This window comes from Odontesthes bonariensis, chromosome 6 (genome assembly GCF_027942865.1).
Source record: "Odontesthes bonariensis isolate fOdoBon6 chromosome 6, fOdoBon6.hap1, whole genome shotgun sequence".
Classification (NCBI taxonomy): domain Eukaryota; kingdom Metazoa; phylum Chordata; class Actinopteri; order Atheriniformes; family Atherinopsidae; genus Odontesthes; species Odontesthes bonariensis.
The window spans coordinates 18,043,761-18,062,334 of NC_134511.1; the positions used below are offsets into that span (position 1 = coordinate 18,043,761).

The 18,574-nt window shown below is 39.6% G+C and overlaps 2 protein-coding genes across 6 annotated transcripts; one reads left to right on the forward strand and one right to left on the reverse strand.

The window, feature by feature from the left end:
• Positions 1-551: 551 nt before the first annotated feature.
• On the reverse strand, positions 552-11,111 carry znf131 (zinc finger protein 131). Of its 4 annotated transcripts, none has more exons than XM_075467721.1 (9): positions 10,826-11,100; positions 9,297-9,438; positions 7,954-8,055; positions 4,370-4,514; positions 3,813-3,921; positions 3,529-3,693; positions 3,042-3,417; positions 2,745-2,875; positions 552-1,600 (listed from the first exon to the last, which is right to left on the reverse strand). In XM_075467721.1, exons 2-9 carry the CDS (start codon positions 9,412-9,414, stop codon positions 1,076-1,078), a joined length of 1,671 nt encoding a protein of 556 aa, XP_075323836.1. In that variant the 5' UTR covers positions 9,415-9,438; positions 10,826-11,100; the 3' UTR covers positions 552-1,075. The 4 variants fall into 4 exon arrangements, with proteins under 4 accessions (XP_075323836.1, XP_075323834.1, XP_075323835.1 ...); XM_075467719.1 differs by having other exon boundaries at positions 3,502-3,693; XM_075467720.1 differs by lacking the exon at positions 10,826-11,100 and adding an exon at positions 10,598-10,782 and having other exon boundaries at positions 3,502-3,693.
• Positions 11,112-13,918: 2,807 nt separating this feature from the next.
• On the forward strand, positions 13,919-17,364 carry selenop (selenoprotein P). Of its 2 annotated transcripts, none has more exons than XM_075467723.1 (5): positions 13,919-14,021; positions 14,608-14,837; positions 15,060-15,272; positions 15,351-15,468; positions 15,585-16,250. In XM_075467723.1, the coding sequence occupies exons 2-5, from the start codon at positions 14,635-14,637 to the stop codon at positions 16,248-16,250; spliced, it is 1,200 nt and encodes a 399-aa protein (XP_075323838.1). In that variant the 5' UTR covers positions 13,919-14,021; positions 14,608-14,634. The 2 variants fall into 2 exon arrangements, with proteins under 2 accessions (XP_075323838.1, XP_075323839.1); XM_075467724.1 differs by having other exon boundaries at positions 13,920-14,021; positions 15,585-17,364.
• The last annotated feature ends 1,210 nt before the right edge of the window (positions 17,365-18,574 follow it).

The following is an 18,574-nucleotide window of genomic DNA, read 5'->3' on the forward strand; positions in this document are numbered from 1 at the left end:
GTCACTTTGTGGCCTCTCCAACATAACAACAAATGTCTGTATTGCTGTGCATGTGCAGCGCTCACATTTTTTTCTTAAGGACAATGGAGTTACTGTATCAGCTGTACTTGTTCTCTATAGAGACTATATAGTCCATTATTTTGTCACCAATTTTCTTTTAAACTGCTGAATGAACATCATATATATGCAAATGAGTGTAACATTTATGTCAGGGGTTGTGAATGTTTCACATTTGCCAGAATGGAAGTAGCGAGGTTGTAGTTTTCATGTGTACTAAACCCAAAAAGATGCATGCATAAGCCAAATTCTGATTTCCAACATATTTGAAAGCAGCAAGATGTAGCCGCAAATATTGATCGACCATTTTGAGTTTCGGTTTATCAACAATAACTTCCAAAATTATGCAAAACTCACTGGTCAGCTAGCAAAAAAAAAAAAAAAAAAAGAATTCTGAAGTCACAATAAATTCACCTGCAACATTTCTAGCAAATCCACCCCGCTATGTTGACTTTAAAACCACCTGATCTCACATTAAAGATGCAAGAGTCCCCTTTCCTCAAAGCCAATTTTATTTCCCCTACCAATAAAATTAAAAAAAAAAAAAAAAAAAACAACAAACAAACAAGACAGCATGAAAACAAGCCAACATCGGAATCATAAAACAGATGTCATATTAGATTCTGCAACACTTAGTTCCTCGTCAAATTGTCATGATAAATGATTGGAGTTCATAGAACAAAATATGCAATAAAACTGGCACAAAGAAAAACATGAAAATGGATGAATGAAGCACTGAAAACGACAAGAATATGTGATATGATGGAAATAAATGGGGGAAAAAAAACACAAAAAAAGGCATTACAAATATGTTACATCTGTCAATAACTCAAGAGTTCAAAAAGTGAGCGAAGTGGGAACTTTGACATTCAACACGACAGGTGGACACATTGAGGCGATCCGATGTATGCCCACATGCAGGGCTGTGTGTGAGAGACAAGACGTCTGCTCCAGTATATTGCAGCTGCTTGGTGCTGGAAGAGTGTCCCGCTGGTCATTTACGACAATTCTCACATTTTCATACAAGCACCGCTTGTTCTGCTTCCTCAACGTTCACCGTCTCTTCCTCCAGCTCTACTTCCACCTGAGGGGTAATCGCCTGCTGCCCGTCAACTTCCGCCGTGGTCACATGCACCACCTGGATCTGAAGCCCCGCCTGTTTCAATCTCTCCACATCCTCTTCGCACATCTCTCCCACTCCTCCATCCTCCACCACAACAGTTGCCGTCTCTTCCATTGCCATCATATCTATAGGCTCGACTGTGACGTGTTCGACCTGAATGCCATCGTCCAGCAGGACCGTTTCAGTTCCTTCTATGCTCTGCGTAGCTATAGTGAGAGCGGCAGTTGCAGCAGAATCAGGGAGGACCAGTTCTTCAGATGACTTCTCCTCAATTGAATGTACATCTTTGAGGTGGGCCTTCAGCTCTTTGGCATGCGTGAACCACATGTCACACACAGTGCAATGGTTGGGCTTGTCCCCGGTGTGGCTCACAAGATGATCTTTGAACTGGTCCCAGCTGTTGAATACACTGCTGCACACCTGATGGAGAAGGTGGAGAAAACAGTAACGGGTCACAATCACAAAGAATACTCAGCACTTTTTTTAACGATCACAGGAAGCCAACTGATTTTATATCCCAACAAAGCGTGGGATCATTCGAAAATGAAATGATGAACCATGAAAATTCTTAAACCTCAGAGATTGTGGTCCATAGCAAGGTAATTCATTGTCTTATGCCAATACAAACCTAATGCTTGGCTAAGAGTAACGATTTCTGACAAAAAACAAACAAAAAAAAAAACAAACAAAAAAAAGTGAGCCCATGGATTTATTACCAAGAATCTCCTTTGGCAGTCAAAATGTAACATTTTTCATCAACATTCCCAACAAAACTGCCCCTTACGTATTGAAGTCATCCACAGCATTGCTATTACGTTAATATCTAGGCCCTGATTGCTCTTTTCGACCAACTTAGACCACTTTCTGATTCAACTTTAGAACCTTCAAAAATTACAGTTTGCTTTTCCACTGCAGTTACATCATTAGGTCAAAATAAAGGGGTAGGTTCCCATATGAAGACGGAACCTCCCTCTGGTGTACCTCGAATATCTATAGGAGGCCCACAGAGAAGGGAGACAGTTTATTTCACAGATCATTTCAGACATCCGACTAATTTATCCTGCAATCCAATGTGTTAGTACCACCAGCCTGCATTTGTAAACACTACTGCAGTCTGTGTTTGTGAACGCTCTTTGCAGCGATGCAGAATTACACACAACTGTGCAAACGGGATTGATGAACAGTGTTTTCGAGGCAGGATGTAAACACCAGCTGCTGATATAAAAAATACCTCACAATGTTTACAGATGCAGCTAAAAGTACTGTTTATATTCTCTAGCTGAAAGATGAGACTGAATTCAACTCTATGTGACTCATTAGGCAGCACACACACACACACACACACACACACACACACACACACACACACACACACACACACACACGAGATATTAAAACATTAAATGACAGGAAAGTGAGATGAACCTGATTTCTTCAGAATTAAATGAACAAATATCTAAATCCTATTTTGAGACAAAAGAGAACAAAAATGAAAGCCTCTTTTTCTATTGACACCAAACTGGCAGGAGAGCCCTTGATGGTCTCAACTCTGAACAAACTGTACCTGGCATTCATAGAGTTTCTTGCGTCCTTTCTTGGCTCCAGCCCCATTTTGACAGGCCGCCATATGGCATTTCAGTGTGCTGTTCCTTGCAAATCGCTCATGACAATCTGGACACTCATAAGGTTTTTCACCTGAAAGCATATAAAAAAAAAAATTAAAAAAAAGACAGACACAGATGTATAAAAACAAATCTGCCAAAAAAACATGAGAAATTAGGTAAAGAACCCATGTTATGTACTTTTCACATATATAAACTGAGTTCGGCTTGTTTTTTTTTGTTTTTTTTCATATTCTCACCGGTGTGCTTTCGCAGGTGCTCCTTAAAGTGGCCAAAGTGGTCAAAGTGCTTCTTACAGTATTCACAAACATGCACTTTCTTTTGGGGTTTCTGGTTTCGAGACAGTTCCTCTGCATCAAAATGAAACGTGCTGATGTGCTGCTTCAGGGCTCCCTCCCGCGTGTACGCTTTACCACAATGGCTGCACACGTGGGGCTTCTCCAGTGAGCCCAGGTGAGTTTTTAAATGCTGTTTGAGGTGGTAGTACAGCTTGAAGCTGCGGTCACACTTGTTGCAGCGAAACAGGTTGTCTACTTGAGAGATCTGGACCTCAACAACCTCAACGTTCTCCAGGACCTTGGATGCCATTACAGTTTCCTCCTGATACACGACCTCCTGATGAGCAAAAAAAAAGGAGGTTAGATAGATCATAACCACACGTAACCGAAGAACAAAACATAATAAAAACAGTCGTTGCACCTCTTCTATTCCTTTCTTCTGGATCACCTGTATTGTTGGTTCCCCTTGCTGGTATTTGCTAGTTATGTCAGCAAGGAGAGCCAAAGCGGAGTCATCTGATGCCGCTTGAGCCATCTTAGCTGCGTCCACCACCTCCTCCAGTCCGGACTCCTCCACATCAATAGACCCCTCTCCCATCACCTCAATCTCCACCTAAAAAGGCAGGAAAAAAATAAATAAATTTTGACCTCAAAATGTAGACGAGGGAAAAGTCTCTAAACAGAGATAGCTTTTATTGGCAGAAAAAACAGAAATATTGTCAGCATACTGACCTGTTCTCCCTCCACTGTTGGTATGGTTTCTGTGATCACATTAGATGTCTCAGCAATCTTCCTCTTTTTACCTTTGCTCCTCGCAGTCAGTGGGGATTTCTCGTTTATCCTGCATAAGAGGATGAGCCATTGTTGAGAAGTGAAAATTGTTCATACATCAGATTCCCAAGAAAAACAAATTTGCCCCAGGTCATTAACACTTCAACGGTACATTAATTAATTAGGTCTTTTATGAGCAATGTCCATCTCAAATGAAAAAAATACTTGTCAAAACCACAGGGGAATTACTCTACCATTTTCTGGCTTTCAGCATTTTTTCTACTGCGTGGTAATACGTCACCACCACCACCCGCCGGTTAAATCTGAATAGCTCTGTTCCAATATGATAGACGTAGAAAATCTAATCTGATTGCTTATAGATCAATGACAAGTCGAAAAGTTGAAAATCATTGATCATTCTTCATTATGTAAAGTTGTGTAAAGTTATGCAAAGTTCACCGGTAAAGTTAAGGTTCTTCGACAGCAAAAGATGACTGGTTAATGTACTTTAATCTTACTTATTGTCGAGTGCATTGATGGCCTCCTGCATTTGCAGGTATTCAGCAGCCTTCCACACATCATTGGCCTCCTCCTCCCCAGAGATAGCTAGCGTTGCGGTGTAAGTGAACTCCATCAGCTGGCGAAAGGCTGTGTTGCTCACTCCTGTTAAAATGTCACAGAGTAGCAGTGGTGAGTACATGCAGCTCTATGAAACGTACACACAAAAACAGCCAATTTAAACAATACCCCCCCCCCTTTTAAATCAAATTAAGTGGTTTCATTGTTGAGGGTTAAGAGTTGGAAATGTGATGATTCACCAATAACGCATGCAAATCCCATCTGGAAGAGTATGTGTTCAGACAACGAGACATGTTCTAAAAGAAAGTTTGGGGCTGGACAGAGACCAGTTGAGCTGAAATAGCAGCCAATGCGAGCTAAATGCATCGACAAGTAGCATTGGAAATGTCGGTCAGCAAGACTCAGAGAATGTGAAAATACATCACAGCGCGTTGGATGCAGGGGTGATAGTGAAAAAAAATCCTGAGCCTGAACTTTTTTATTCCTGTTCCAACGGGGTGGGGGGCGCACAACATACTGCATATGTGACGTAACGTAGGCCTAATTTTGACACATTATTCAAACATTTCATAGTCTGTGTATGACCATTATTGTCAAGTGACAAATTTTAGATAATGTTTTCATTTTTGCCTTATGTCTATAGTGTTATTCACGAAAACACAGATAATTTCCATCTTGGTATAGCACTTAAGATTGAAAGAAACTAGCCATGTTTGATTCTAGCTGTAAAAACGAATACCAGCGTATGCGGTTAAAAAAGGCATTTTTGGCTTGTGATGTTGCAGTATAGCTAGAAATTGAGGTGGGTATTGAACCACAATGCAACATTTCAACACCAGAATGCATTTCTGAAAACATGGTGCATGTTGAACTTGATTTAACTCAAAGCTGCATACCCAGCAGCCATACCAAGACAGGTCAGTATGGGGCAATACTGGTCCAAAGTACAGTAACTACACTCTGTCTAAAATAGAGGAGGTGATTACCAATTAATTAAGAAACACTTTTTAATGAAATAACATACCTTTGTTTATAGACGACTATTGTGTAACAAATATTACACAGTGGCTGTGTTTACAAGATGGTGTTAATTCAGAATTATATGCTAATTTTTAATTCAGAATTATATGCTAATTTTTAATTCGGAATTACCGTTCATGTAAACACTTTCAGAACCGGAATTAAGTTTATTTTCTTTTTTCTTTTATTCAAACATGTCACATAGACAAAACAATGACATACTCAGAAGTAAACAATTATTATTTTTTTTAACTTTACATATTCACACCTCCACATATAGAAAAAAAAATTGAAGGATCTTAAATGCCCAAGATAAAAAAAAATAAAAAAGGGGGATAATAAATAATAAGAATAAGAATAAATGAATAAAATAAAATAAATAACTTCTAAACAGTTACAAGAGGTTAGGACAGGTTAAGATTTTCTATGAGTGTGTATAATTTATTTGCATGGGGATTATTTATATGTTTCAGACATTTTTGTAATGAGGATATATTATTTTTTAATGCAAGCCATGAAGGTGGGGAATTGGCATATCGACACTTGTGAATATAAAATTTAGTGATGATGATGAGGTTATTTATCAAGAACTCTGTTTTCTTATCTTTGAGGATTACGCCTACTTGGATATTTTCAAAAGACCAAAAATCTGTACTTATGGAACTGGACGATAATAAGTCATGTAGAGATTTCCTCAAATTTTGGACAGTCTCACATTCATAAAATAGGTGTACTGTTGTTTCCAAATTTGTTTTGCAGTTATAACAGTTTTCTACAACAAATTTAAATCTTCTTTTTAAAAATTCATTTGAGGGACAGATGTTGTTTATATTTTTTAAATGAACTTCTTTACATTTTGGGGGAACTGGGAATTTTAAGTATTTTGTCCAAATATTTGATTTTTCACATTTGTTATAATTTCTAAGAATGAATGAGCTTCTTGCTATACCTGGGTATAAGGTGTTTACTGAATACTGTCTTAAAAATTTATTGTTACATTTATCACTTACTAGGTCCAAATCATCTAATTTTATTTTATGTAAATTTGGAGTTGGAATGATCAAGATATTGTTCTTTATTGATTGGATAAGGACTTGTGGGATATTATGTATAACTTTCCTATAATTCTCACTGGAACAACTCATGCTATATTTAGCATTAAAATAATTCAGTTCAATAATGTTTCCATTATCATCCATTATGTGTCTAACAGACCAAATTTGTTTAGTCATCCAGTCTTCCATAAACACAGACTTCCTTCCACTCAATATTACCCGATTATTCCACAATGGTACATTATGAGGGCTGGAATTATGCTTGAACATCAGTTTCCAATTTAACAAAAGCTGTTGATGAAATTTGGATAATTTTATGGCCAGTTTTGAGATTTCAAAATCACAGACTAAGAGAAAATCAATGCCTCCAACTTTCTTAAAAACAAGAGAAGGTAACGAGAACCATATCTCATCATTATTTCTTAAAAAAAAAACGAAGCCATTTGATCTTCAATATACCATTCATAATTTCAAAATCAATTGCTTTTAAACCACCATCCTGATAATCCTTTATCAAATCTCCATGGAATTAAGTTTATTCGGAATTAAACTTTAATTCAAAAAACATGGTGGACCTCAGTGCCATTTCTTACATGATAGTTTTTGCTTAATTTAAAGAGCCTAAGTGACTATAAATGTTGTGAATACCATATATTGATGTAAAAATGCACCACGAACTGATGTAGCACAAAAAAGTTACTCCAAATTATCATTTGACCACTCGATTTTCTAAGCTAGCCAGGTAAGCTAACCGGGTTAGCATGTTTACTTCCAGACCAGGGAGGTTGGTCCAGGGTACTTACCCCGGCTGGGGACACTAAATTGGGGCTGAAGATTACCAGCTGTCCTGGTAGTACAGGGAGCTCCTGGAGCTTGGCGACCACGCCCCTACGTCAAATTTCGTTCGCCCAGCACGTGCATCCTCTGTCCAATCGAAATGCTTTCTCATCTCCAGACGTTAATTCAGAATTAAATGAAAGTTTTTGGGTTTTTAAAAAAAAAAAAAAAAAAAAAAAAAAAAAAAAAAATATATATATATATATATATATATATATATATATTTTTTTTTAACAGAGCCATGCTACGCCGGATTTCCGGCGCAGCGCCGGAACGCTATCACCCCTGTGGATGCTGGGACATTGGTACCACCATACACTCCCTTCATTATGTTAATTTACAACTGAATCCAAGATATGCTAAATAAAAAGCCAGTATTGTGAAATCTTACAAATAGATCCAGCAATGACTTCATGTTATGGAGTTATGGATCAACTTTTACATCATGACACCAGTACCTAGTTTGTCCACCAGAGAGCATCATTTTTAACTCCAACTTTAACCTCGACAGCCATACTAGTTTGACTTCCAAAATAAGGATTTACATGTGGTTACATAAGAAAGTGTGCTATAACCTTCCTTTTCCTGGGTTTGACTGAAAAGTACAATACCTTCTATCTCAACCAGAGGCTCCTGGGTAAAATCCTGGAAGAACTTGTGGAAAAACTGACTGCATGCTGCCAAAACAGCTTTATGGGCTCTGAATTGGTGTCCTGCAATTAAAAAAAAAAAAGAAATGTAGAAGTAAATGGTATAGTTCAGAAATTTCACCAAAGCCCCTTTCCAAACATGAATTCTAAACAACTTTTGGATTCCCCCGTCTGAAACTAGGTAAGGGGGACTGACTGTTATCTTTGATATAGTTTGTTTGGTCTCACGGGATTTTGATGGCCCCAAACACAACTAGGTATTTCAAACTGTGATCTGACAACAGACGGACATTTTTTGGAACTGACTGACCCCTAAGTTTCTTTTTCAAAGAAATTTAGTAGGTGCCAGCGAAAATATCCTGTTACAAGTACAGTGTAATTGCAGATAAACTGTTGGGAGAGCCTTGTAGTTTATGTTCTGCTCTCTATAATTTGAAGGAAAAATCAAACTAGTAGTTTAGATTTGGCATGCATTCATTTATTTTGATGAACAGCTCAAGTCACCAATTATTCATCATCTTTAAAATATCTTTCATAGCGTTAATCATTTCGATCTGGGACCCCAGCCCAGCCTTTGTGAGGTCTCGACCACATTGCCCCGCTTTCTACTGTCTCAGTGGGACCCAGTATGAGTGCAACAGCTGACATGGAGATGCTGGGTGCACTCTGATGGCGGCCCTCTCCTCTTTTCTCCTAGTCTACTTCATTTGGATGGGCTCAGGGTAGTGTTGCCTGGTACTGCATTTCACAGTTTTAGTTTCACAGTCCGTCAACAATTATCATTAAATTGTGTGCAGAAACTGGATTTCTACTTGCAGAACAGCAGCCACCCTCTGCCGATGCATCTTCTTTTTTACATCCACTTTAATGTCACAGCACTTTTCCGAGGGGGAATACATTAACTGACATTAACTGGCATTAACTGTCAGTATTGACACGCTGTCTTTCCAACATTTTCCTGATACAGAGGATAAACATCCAAATACCATATTTTTTGCTAACATGTCCACGATCAATACTTCGATCTCTTTGAAATCAACACAACATATATTTGCATGTACTTGCAATATGTAAAAAAATGGGCAGAAAACAGCAAGAATCAGTACACTTTAACATACATACACACTTGTGAATGATGAATTTACCATCTCAAAGTTACCTCCTCAAATATCATATGCGTTCAAATGGACATTGTACTAGCGGGGTGACAGGAGGACTAAGCCTGCATAGTGTCCTACCTGCCTGAATTGGACATTTGTGTGAAAAGAGATCAAGATTATCAAAGTGGCCAATGCTGTTCTTACCATCCACAATCAGGGTAATGTCTGTAAACTGGTCCAACTGTCTCTGTTCGTTAAGTTTTTCCATCATGACTTTGTAGAGCGCTGGATACTCGCTGCTGCCATTCACCTCCACATCCATCGCCACAGTTCATCTGATCCTCTTCTGAAGAAACGGAGAAAGAGAGAGATGCGATATGTGGAATATTTGATAAAAGCTATTCCAAGGATTGCCCATCCATGTGCATTCATTTTAAATATTGCAGTCCTAGCCTGGCCTCTAGCTACACTTGTTCTGCGTAATTTTAAGCACCTTCTGCAATATGAAAGGGCAGAAAAGCTAGTCAGTTTAGCTGTGGGAATATCAAGGGGAAGAAAATTACAAATAATAAAGCAGCCATCCTTTCAAAAACAACTACTAGCCCAGACCATCAATCATTTAGCTGTAACAAAAAGATGCCTTTTGTTGTTGAGGAGAAAAAGCCATATATAGTGTTTAATTAATAAACCACAACTAAGCAGTTTGACTAAAGTTCCCAATGTCAAGATGACACAGTGAGAAAGATGAACTACAACTGCTCTACCCAGAAACTGCATTTGCACAATTCTAAATAATTTCCTACGATCTGATTTTTAACTTTTTAAACAGTTTTAGTCCTTTTCCAACTTCACAGGTGATGAGGGTAAAACACTCCAGCCCTATATATTGTTGAACAGTTGGCACACAAAGAAGAAGCACCGTGTGAGGAGAATTTGAGGTCATAAAGTTAAAAGACAATGACAGAAATGCCATCTTATAATCACTACATTTGAAGGAAGGATCCCCAAGTGTCACACAAGGAGACACTTGATATACACCAGTTTATTAGATACACGGAGTGAGGACCTATGTAGTGTAATGTAACTAACCTACAAGACTTCCATTTCAAATTAATGTTAAAAGAATTCGTGTTATGTAGCCTAGCCACTGTGATGTGTCACTGTCAGATAGTCACATAAACACAAAAGTTATGCAACAGCACAACAAACTGATACCTCAAAAATAAACAAGGTAATAAACAGCCCTTTAGATCAAACTAAAAAAAGAACCTTAGGATCATAAGAGCTTAGACTTACAAAATAATTTGTGTCCTAGACAGAACTGGCTTTACCTCAGAGTTTACAAAATAGCAGCTGTGAGCCTTGTAGTGAGATACAAGAAGCTGAGCTTTGCTAGCTCAGCACCGTGTTAGCTTAACTGGCAAACAGACAACATGTCCCCAGCCGAGCAGCAAGTGTGCCATTGCACATACTCGGGGAGTACATTTAACCAGTGCCCAACTTACCAAGAGAAGATATAGGAGTGAAATCTTTTGGACACTGAAATATCAAGGAAACAGACATTATACAAGCCCAGACAGGTAACGGGCCTCTAGACATGCTCGCCATTTCGCATTTGACTATCAACATTACGTCATCAAACCGCGCATTAAAATACACTTTTCCCAGGCAAAATTTTCTGATTACAATCGTTGAGGGTCAGAATGTGGGTTTAAAACCATCGGCATACATACCTCAAGTTTGGCTACGATGTTTCACTAAGTTGTTTTACGATAGTATTTCCCACGACGCATGAAACGCTGTTCTACTCTCGTTGTTCCAAAAAGGGCGGTCGCTCAACCTACAGGCCTCCGATTCCCATAATCCCTTGCAAACTAGAGGACGCCGAGGGCCGTTGCTTAGTGACTGTGTTCGAAACCGCCTACTACATTCTACATACTTGAAAACGGCATACTGATCGATCAAACAGTATGCAGAGCGTTTACACACAGTGCACTTCACTCCTGCCCGAGCCGAAATCAGCCGGCCTGAAAAGCTGATTTCGCTTAAGCTATAAACTATGTAAATATATAACTTTAGCAACATTTGAAACATTTTCAGGCGAGAAAGTAGTCATTTAGACCCCCAAGATGTTGAAAATCTGACAAAATACCGGCTATTTACAATTTTGTTCCCACGAATTCGGCGCTGCTAAAGCTAGCCGCAGTGAGCAACGCACTTCCGGTTATGCCGTTTTGACTGCTCTCGTCCCGTTAACGGAATTTGACCGTTCAAATGGCGATGGGCAACGTCACGTTACGTTGCGTCTTGGGTAGTTTGAGTGTGACAAGTAACCTCATGATGAAAACTCAACATTTCGGCGAATCTAGTATGCATCTAGTGTACATCCGGGAACTTAAAAAAGTAGGACTAGTAGGAATAGAGAAGTAGGCGTTTCGAACACAGCGTCTCTATATATTATTAGCTAGTAGCTCGTAAATGGCCACACAATGGCTAACCCTAGCCCAAACAGATAAATGGAGATGGATATATATGCTCTGAACAGGAACTAATATTTGGAGTAGTTTTTCAACTCCCAAAGGTGGATAGAACCATTGCTTCCTCTTTTATAAGGACTGTTAAATTGAAATAGGCTATTTGGAATATTCTAACACATGTTAATAAAATGCAGGAATAAAGACGTTTAACAAAGACTTTATTCAGATCCAATTAACAGACAGTAAGATGTGCAAACGTGTTGACTATCAAAACACTTGTTGCTCTCTTTGGGGCATAAATTGCTTTTAAAAAATCCTCCCATAAATCTTTCACAACAAACAATTATTTTGCAGGACTTTTTTTGATGATATGGATATTCAGTTTAGAATTGAATACATTCATTTACATAAAGTAGTAAATATAAGTAATATTGGAAATTAGGTTGCAATGCAAATTCTACATTATTTAGAAAGTTTAATTGCGGTAGTTTTTGGGTTTTGTTTTTCAGAAAATCTCATTTCAGAAGTTCTTCTCTACAACTTTACCTATTTGGTATTATGAGTCAATAAGAACGATTAAAGGAGGAACCATGCCATGTCATATACAACATATTCAGTTTGAATGTTGAATATATATTTAATTTGAATAACCCAAGTGTATGTTGCATAATTATTATTCCTGTCGGCTGCACCAAAGTGAGAAGTGTCACGCATAGGTCTGTAAGGTCTGGTTCAAATAATTTTTAGCAATATTCTGTGAGATATTTTAGTACTGCACCACTGTCACTGTCATCTTTTCAATCCTTGACTTGTTTGATTCATTGTAATATTATTAGTTTACTGAAAAGCATTGTTCAATGTAGGTTAATGTGCCCTGAGATATTTGTCACAGTGCCACATTCTGTAAATGAGTACCACTGGGTCACAGAATAATCTATGTGCAGTGGGACACGCCAAGTCATAAAAATAAATCCCCTGTCTTGCTCTGCTGTGTCAGCTAACAGCTTAAGTGAAGTTGCTACATCTCACTAAACAGCTCAGATAACGTTCATAGACATTGGTAGCCACATTCATTATGTGTACTATAAGTTTGCAATACTTGCAACACAGCCTCCACCTGCTTTGGTTCAGTTCTGTCATTTCAGTATCTATTTAGTTATCACTCGATTTCTTTTAGAGGGAGTAGTTGCTGTGCAGCCCTCATTTTATACATCATCCAGTGCTGGTGGTGTGGTCCGTGTTTTCTTATCATCATATCTCCAAAGCTAAAACTCGACTATGTGCTGCGGTTTGACCATTCCCTGTACTGCTCATTAACTTAACATTACTGTGAATGCAGAAATGCATTCTTAAATCACAATCTCATTTATATTCGCTACCCTCACCATACGCTGACCTTTGACCTTACAACCCCCCCTAAATGTGCTCTCATTACTCCGAGCTGACTTGTCATCTCCAGACAGATAACTTATCTTTACTGTACAATGATGCTCTTTACAGCTGGTTTACATAATCTGACCCATCTATGTCACAAGAATTACAGCTTTATTGTCAATTTAAAGCTATGCCACATACTAAATGAACTCTTACCCAAGCTGGGGTCATCAGTCTTGAATAGAATTAAAATGTGTTTCAGAATAATTCTGTAAAGCATCTGAAACTGTACTGTAGCATCAGTAGCTATAACAGACAGAGCTCCTTTTTGGGGGGTTCTTAGTCCCTACTAAATTACTTAAGTGATGAAAAACTTTGGCCTGCCCTGGACTGAATGAGAATATAATTTGCTTGCCTATGTTCTTAGTAATATATCACATCCTGTTAACATTGATCTGTACTCTTCATTTCCAACTGTTTTAAATTTGAGAACTCGTTCGAGGTTTTATTCTCAGGGATTGCCAAAGTGCACAGGATGTGTTTAAATGGAATTTGCAGAGACACGCTGGAACCCCTCCAAAGTCCGGCCTTCTATCCTTTTCACCTCCCCTCCCTTTGCAGAAAGTATGAAACAGAATTGCACAATATCCCTCCTTGTTCTTAGACATTTTCTTATATGCACTGAAATGACAAAACTGTAATTTAAACCTATTTAATTTAGATTGCTTGGACTTTTCCTAAAGCTTATCCACCCAAGGTCAGTGCTGAAGCTACTTTTTCTCCAGTCACTATCATACTACACATGAAGGAAGTTTTTAAATGACCAGTTGTCACAAACATTTCCTACAAAGGATGTTTGTGTCCTGTCAACGAGACAATTTCATGCACTTTGTGTTTTTTAACTTGAGAAAAGTGTAAGCATCAGCATACAGCTTCCACTGAACTTTGTCCTCCTACCAGACAGAAAAACAACAGGCAGAGTATAAAAGGGGGGAGTAGTGGAGGAGGAGGCTTGTTTTTGTTCAAGGAGCTATTCGAAGCAGAGCTTAACAGGGGGACAGAAACTTTTAAGCAGAAGGTGAGTGGCAGAATTATTCTTACCATATAAAGCTACTCAAAATTGGGAAAATGCACATATTACAACTTTTAATATGCATTTAATGATGAACAAATGGACAAATATGCAATGCAAACATTTTCATTGCATACGCAATGTATCAGTTTATCCACCTTCAGTCAGCCACTGAACCATTTTCTACATTATTAACCTTTTCTGGATGTCATGCATGTGGTGATACAGTAAGTTGTGTAAAGTGTAGGCATACTCAAGCATGCCTCCTGTTCAACTGTATGCTTTTTTTGTATTTAAGATGTCACTAGGCTTAAAAAAAAAAAGAAAAAACACTAGCTTAGATTTAGCAACTTCAACTGCTACCTTCACTCACTCGCTCAGTTTTCCATATTCGCCAATATCAAGTCATGTTTGTGCGGAAATGAAAACTTGTAACAGTTTGGTGGCACACACAGGAGGAGGTTTAAATGAAAACCTTTTTTCGTGCAACAGTCGCACTTTTGTTTGCTGAGTTTGAGCATGTTCTTACTCCTCTTTCACCTCATGTTTTCCCATCTCCAAACTCTCCCCCCTCCCTCTCTGTGCTTTGCAGTTTGGAGCAGGGAGGAGGTGCCACAGGATGTGGGCGTGCCTCAGTCTGTTCCTCACTCTCTGCCTGCTCCACGGGGGCGGTGCAGAGAGTGAAGGGGGTGGACCTCGCTGTCAGCAGCCGCCACCCTGGAAGATTGGGGAAGTGGAACCTATGAAGGGGTCAGAGGGCCGGGTGACGGTGGTGGCCCTCTTACAGGCCAGCTGACTGTTCTGCTTGGTGCAGGCCTCCAGGTATGGGGCGGCCATACTTTACTATGACCTCTTGTCCTGCATTTTTGATTATTCTAAGATTCTGCTGTCATTTAGTTTTTCAGTTCACTGTCAAAGTAGTACATCCAATACATACTTATTTGTCAGTCAGATATCAAGTATAATTGATGTATTATTTATAAAATCTGCATTTTTTTTAATGGATTTTAAACTCATGCCCTCTGGTGTACATTGACTGAGCAGAATTGATGGCCTGCGCCAGACGATGGAGAGTCAGGGCCTGAGGGATGTGGTTTACATGGTCATCAACCACCAGGGGGAGCAAGCACAGCGCCTGCACCCATTGCTTGGTGAAAGACTCTCAGAGAGCGTCACACTCTACAAACAGGATGAGCAGCAGCCTGATGTTTGGCAGACACTGAGAGGAGAGAAAGACGACTTCCTCATTTATGACAGGTTTGTTACATGTTTCACATTTTGCAGTCGAAATGAAGAAGCCGTTTTCAACTCAACAGTAACGTCCTTTGCTATCAGGTGCGGCCGTCTCACCCACCACATTTCACTTCCATACTCCATCATCGGACAGGGCCATATTGAGGGTGCAATTAAAGACACATATTGCAATCGCATATGTGGAGAGTGCTCACATGAGGTATAGACTTAACAACACTGTGATAACATGAATTGATCAAATATTATTGGATAATACGTTGCAAATACATTTAAAGGGAAAGTTCAACTTCTTGCTCCGTCTCTGTTTTTTCACAGAGTGCTGAGACCCCAGAGGAGTGCAAAGGGAAAGCAGATGCACAGCCTGATGCAGACAGAACCTCAGCTGGAGGGGGTGACACCGAACAAGGTCACAGTCATCATGGCCGTGGTCATCATGGCAATCATGGCCATGGCCAGCATGGGGATAATCGTGGTATCCATCCTCGTGGCTTTGGTCATGGGCATAATCACAACCATGGTCATCACCATGGAAACCATGACGGTTCTGACCACGGACAAAGTCAAAGTCAGCAAGGTGTTAGACCACAGGGGCATGGTCACCATGATGGTGGGTTGTCTCAAAATCAGCATCATTTAAACTCAGACGACATGCAACAAGCAGTGCAAATACAGCATGTGTCACAGGAGGCCCAAGTAGCCCCATGAGTATCAGGGAAGGGCAGGTGAAAGTCAAAGTACAGCTGACAGAGGAAAGCAGGCTCTGAAAACGAAGCCTCTCCTAAGGTCAGCTGATGCTGACACTGACGTAGGCTGTTTGGCGATGCAGGGAGTGAGCAACCGCTCGCTCACTGACACTGTGACGAGGCGTTGCCCGCCTCCTGACAGTGACAGGGGCTGGACAGCGCTGCAGTTGATGTTAGGGAGACCTGACAGTGACGCCTGCCTCCTGCTGCCTGACAGCAGCCTCAGCCAGCCCAATGAGCATGACCCCCTGGTGTTGCTAGCTGAGGATGAGAGCAGCTGTAAGCTGTTACTGATTTCAGCCAGCAACACTGGTGGCAAGTGTTCGTTTTACCAACAAGTATTACCCTGGGCGAGGGGGATGAGCAATCCTGACAGGAAAGTTGAGCAGGAGGAATCCAACCTTACACAAATAATGATCAAATTAGACAAAATAAGCACAGAAGCCAACTGTAATGCATGTAATGCCAGTTTATCATTCAAACGGCAGATTGCACTTTAAAAAACTGTCACCTGTCTCAATTTTTTATGTCTGTTGCTTGTCCTCCTCCTGTCTCAGGAGTGTATGTAGTTGTCATGGTCATAAGCTGCCTCCTCCATTTTGTTCTCACCATCCTTTATGAAACCAGACGCAGAAACTATGCTCTAGTGGCGTCTGTATGATGTCAGGCAGGAGAGAGAGGAGAAGGAAGTTCAAGAACATGATAAACTCTTTAAACATTTCAGATAAAAAAAAAAAAACATCAGAAGAGAAGATGAGCACTATTAAGAAGATGTTATGAATTAGAGCATGACCTGAAAACTATTTTGAATAGAATTAGACAAAAAAACAAAACAAACAACAACAAAATCAATCAGGAAATGTAATGCAACTTTGTGTTTGGAAAAACCAAGCAGCACAGACCGTTTGGTGAACCTAAAAAACTTCATATCTTTGAATTGTTTGTACGCTGCGTTATTGATCTGCACTCATTTAACAAAAGTAACTACCATGAATTGCTTTCTTTTTGCATTTTACCGAGAGATACATTACAAGCATTTAACGTGTTTCAGGTGTGTCCATCTTTTGCTGCAGACACACTTTAGATGTTGCGTATTGCTTTTACTAAAAAAGGATTTATCCAAGGCTTGATTAAAAAAAACTTTTACAAAGTTTTGTTATTTGAGAAGAGTCAAAGGGAAGTGAAAAGAGATGTGATAAAAGACTGTTGGAATACACTCTGTACTTAATGATGGTTTCTGTGGGAAGGCATCAGTCACCCTGAAAACCTGATGCTTGCACAGAGCACTGTATTGTGTTAAGGCTGTTAAACATGGAAACTGGGAGTTGAATAAAGAGGGTTTGCATACTCTATTCGTGTGTGTGATTCTTCTAGTTGAATATAAGTTTAAAAACATTCATATACGTTAGAAGATTTGAGGGTTTGACATAGGTTGTGTTTTTTTTTTTGGGGGGGGGGGGATTTTATGATGAATTTGTAACTCCCCCACCCTCCAAACCCCCTCCTCCCAATACAAAGAAATAAAAAATGCGTAAAATGCAATGCTTTTCCCCCGGTGTGTCAACAGATGGCAATGACAGTCCACACAAAAACACCACCATCACATTGCTAAATCTTGCGTTTAAAGGTGTCGTGCTTCTGGTTTTTCACCTTCTCTTGTTACCTGTTCACAAATGTCATTTTCAAATCCTTCTGGCTTTTCATGCAAACGAGAAACAGAAACATTTGCAGGAGTTATTTGGAAGGGAGGAATGTCAATGCTTTTAGCTTTAGAAAATTCTCAACTCATTATGTAAAAAGAAAAAGGCATCACATTTGACCAGTAACAACATCACGGGTGGATTTTTTTGAACACATATGAATAAACATTTGATATTTCACATATTTTCTGTATTCCTTACAGCAATGTTTTTCATCTTCTATTTGTATTTGGCATGGCTTTGGATGTAGACAGCATGATCGTATGTGCCACTGAAAAGAGAAGCATCATAGAAATCATTTTTCCATGCAAACAAAAACGTAGTGATGCAAGTGTGCAGAGCTAAGTGTTTTCAAGACTCAAAGTGCAACACCCTCTGATCTGTGTTCTGTAGCTGAATTGCCTGTTGGACTGTGTGCCTGAAAAGGTCAACAAGCAACCGGAGGTAATAAATGTGGCCGAGGTGGACAGCTTGTGTGGGCGTAATTGGGCTGAAGATCCAATACAGGAGAACAGTGACTTATGGGTAATTACCTGCAATGTCCTGAGACAAAGAGCTGTGAGTGGCTGTCTCTCTGATTCAATCAGCCCCACACAGAGCAACAGAGTACACAGCCTGTGTCTTAATTGTCCGATATGCTTTCCCCTCGATGCATGACTGTTTCAGTAGCCGTTTCCTCCGCTCCACTTACTCCAGCAGCAGCAGCAGCAGAGAGAATCACACACTTGTGAACTCATTCACACACAAGTTCCTCTATTCTGCTCACAAACAAGTGTGCATTCTCCACCCTCCGATCACCATACACACAGGCAAGCAATTCTCATTTTCCTCACTCTCACACACACATGCAATCCATATTAAT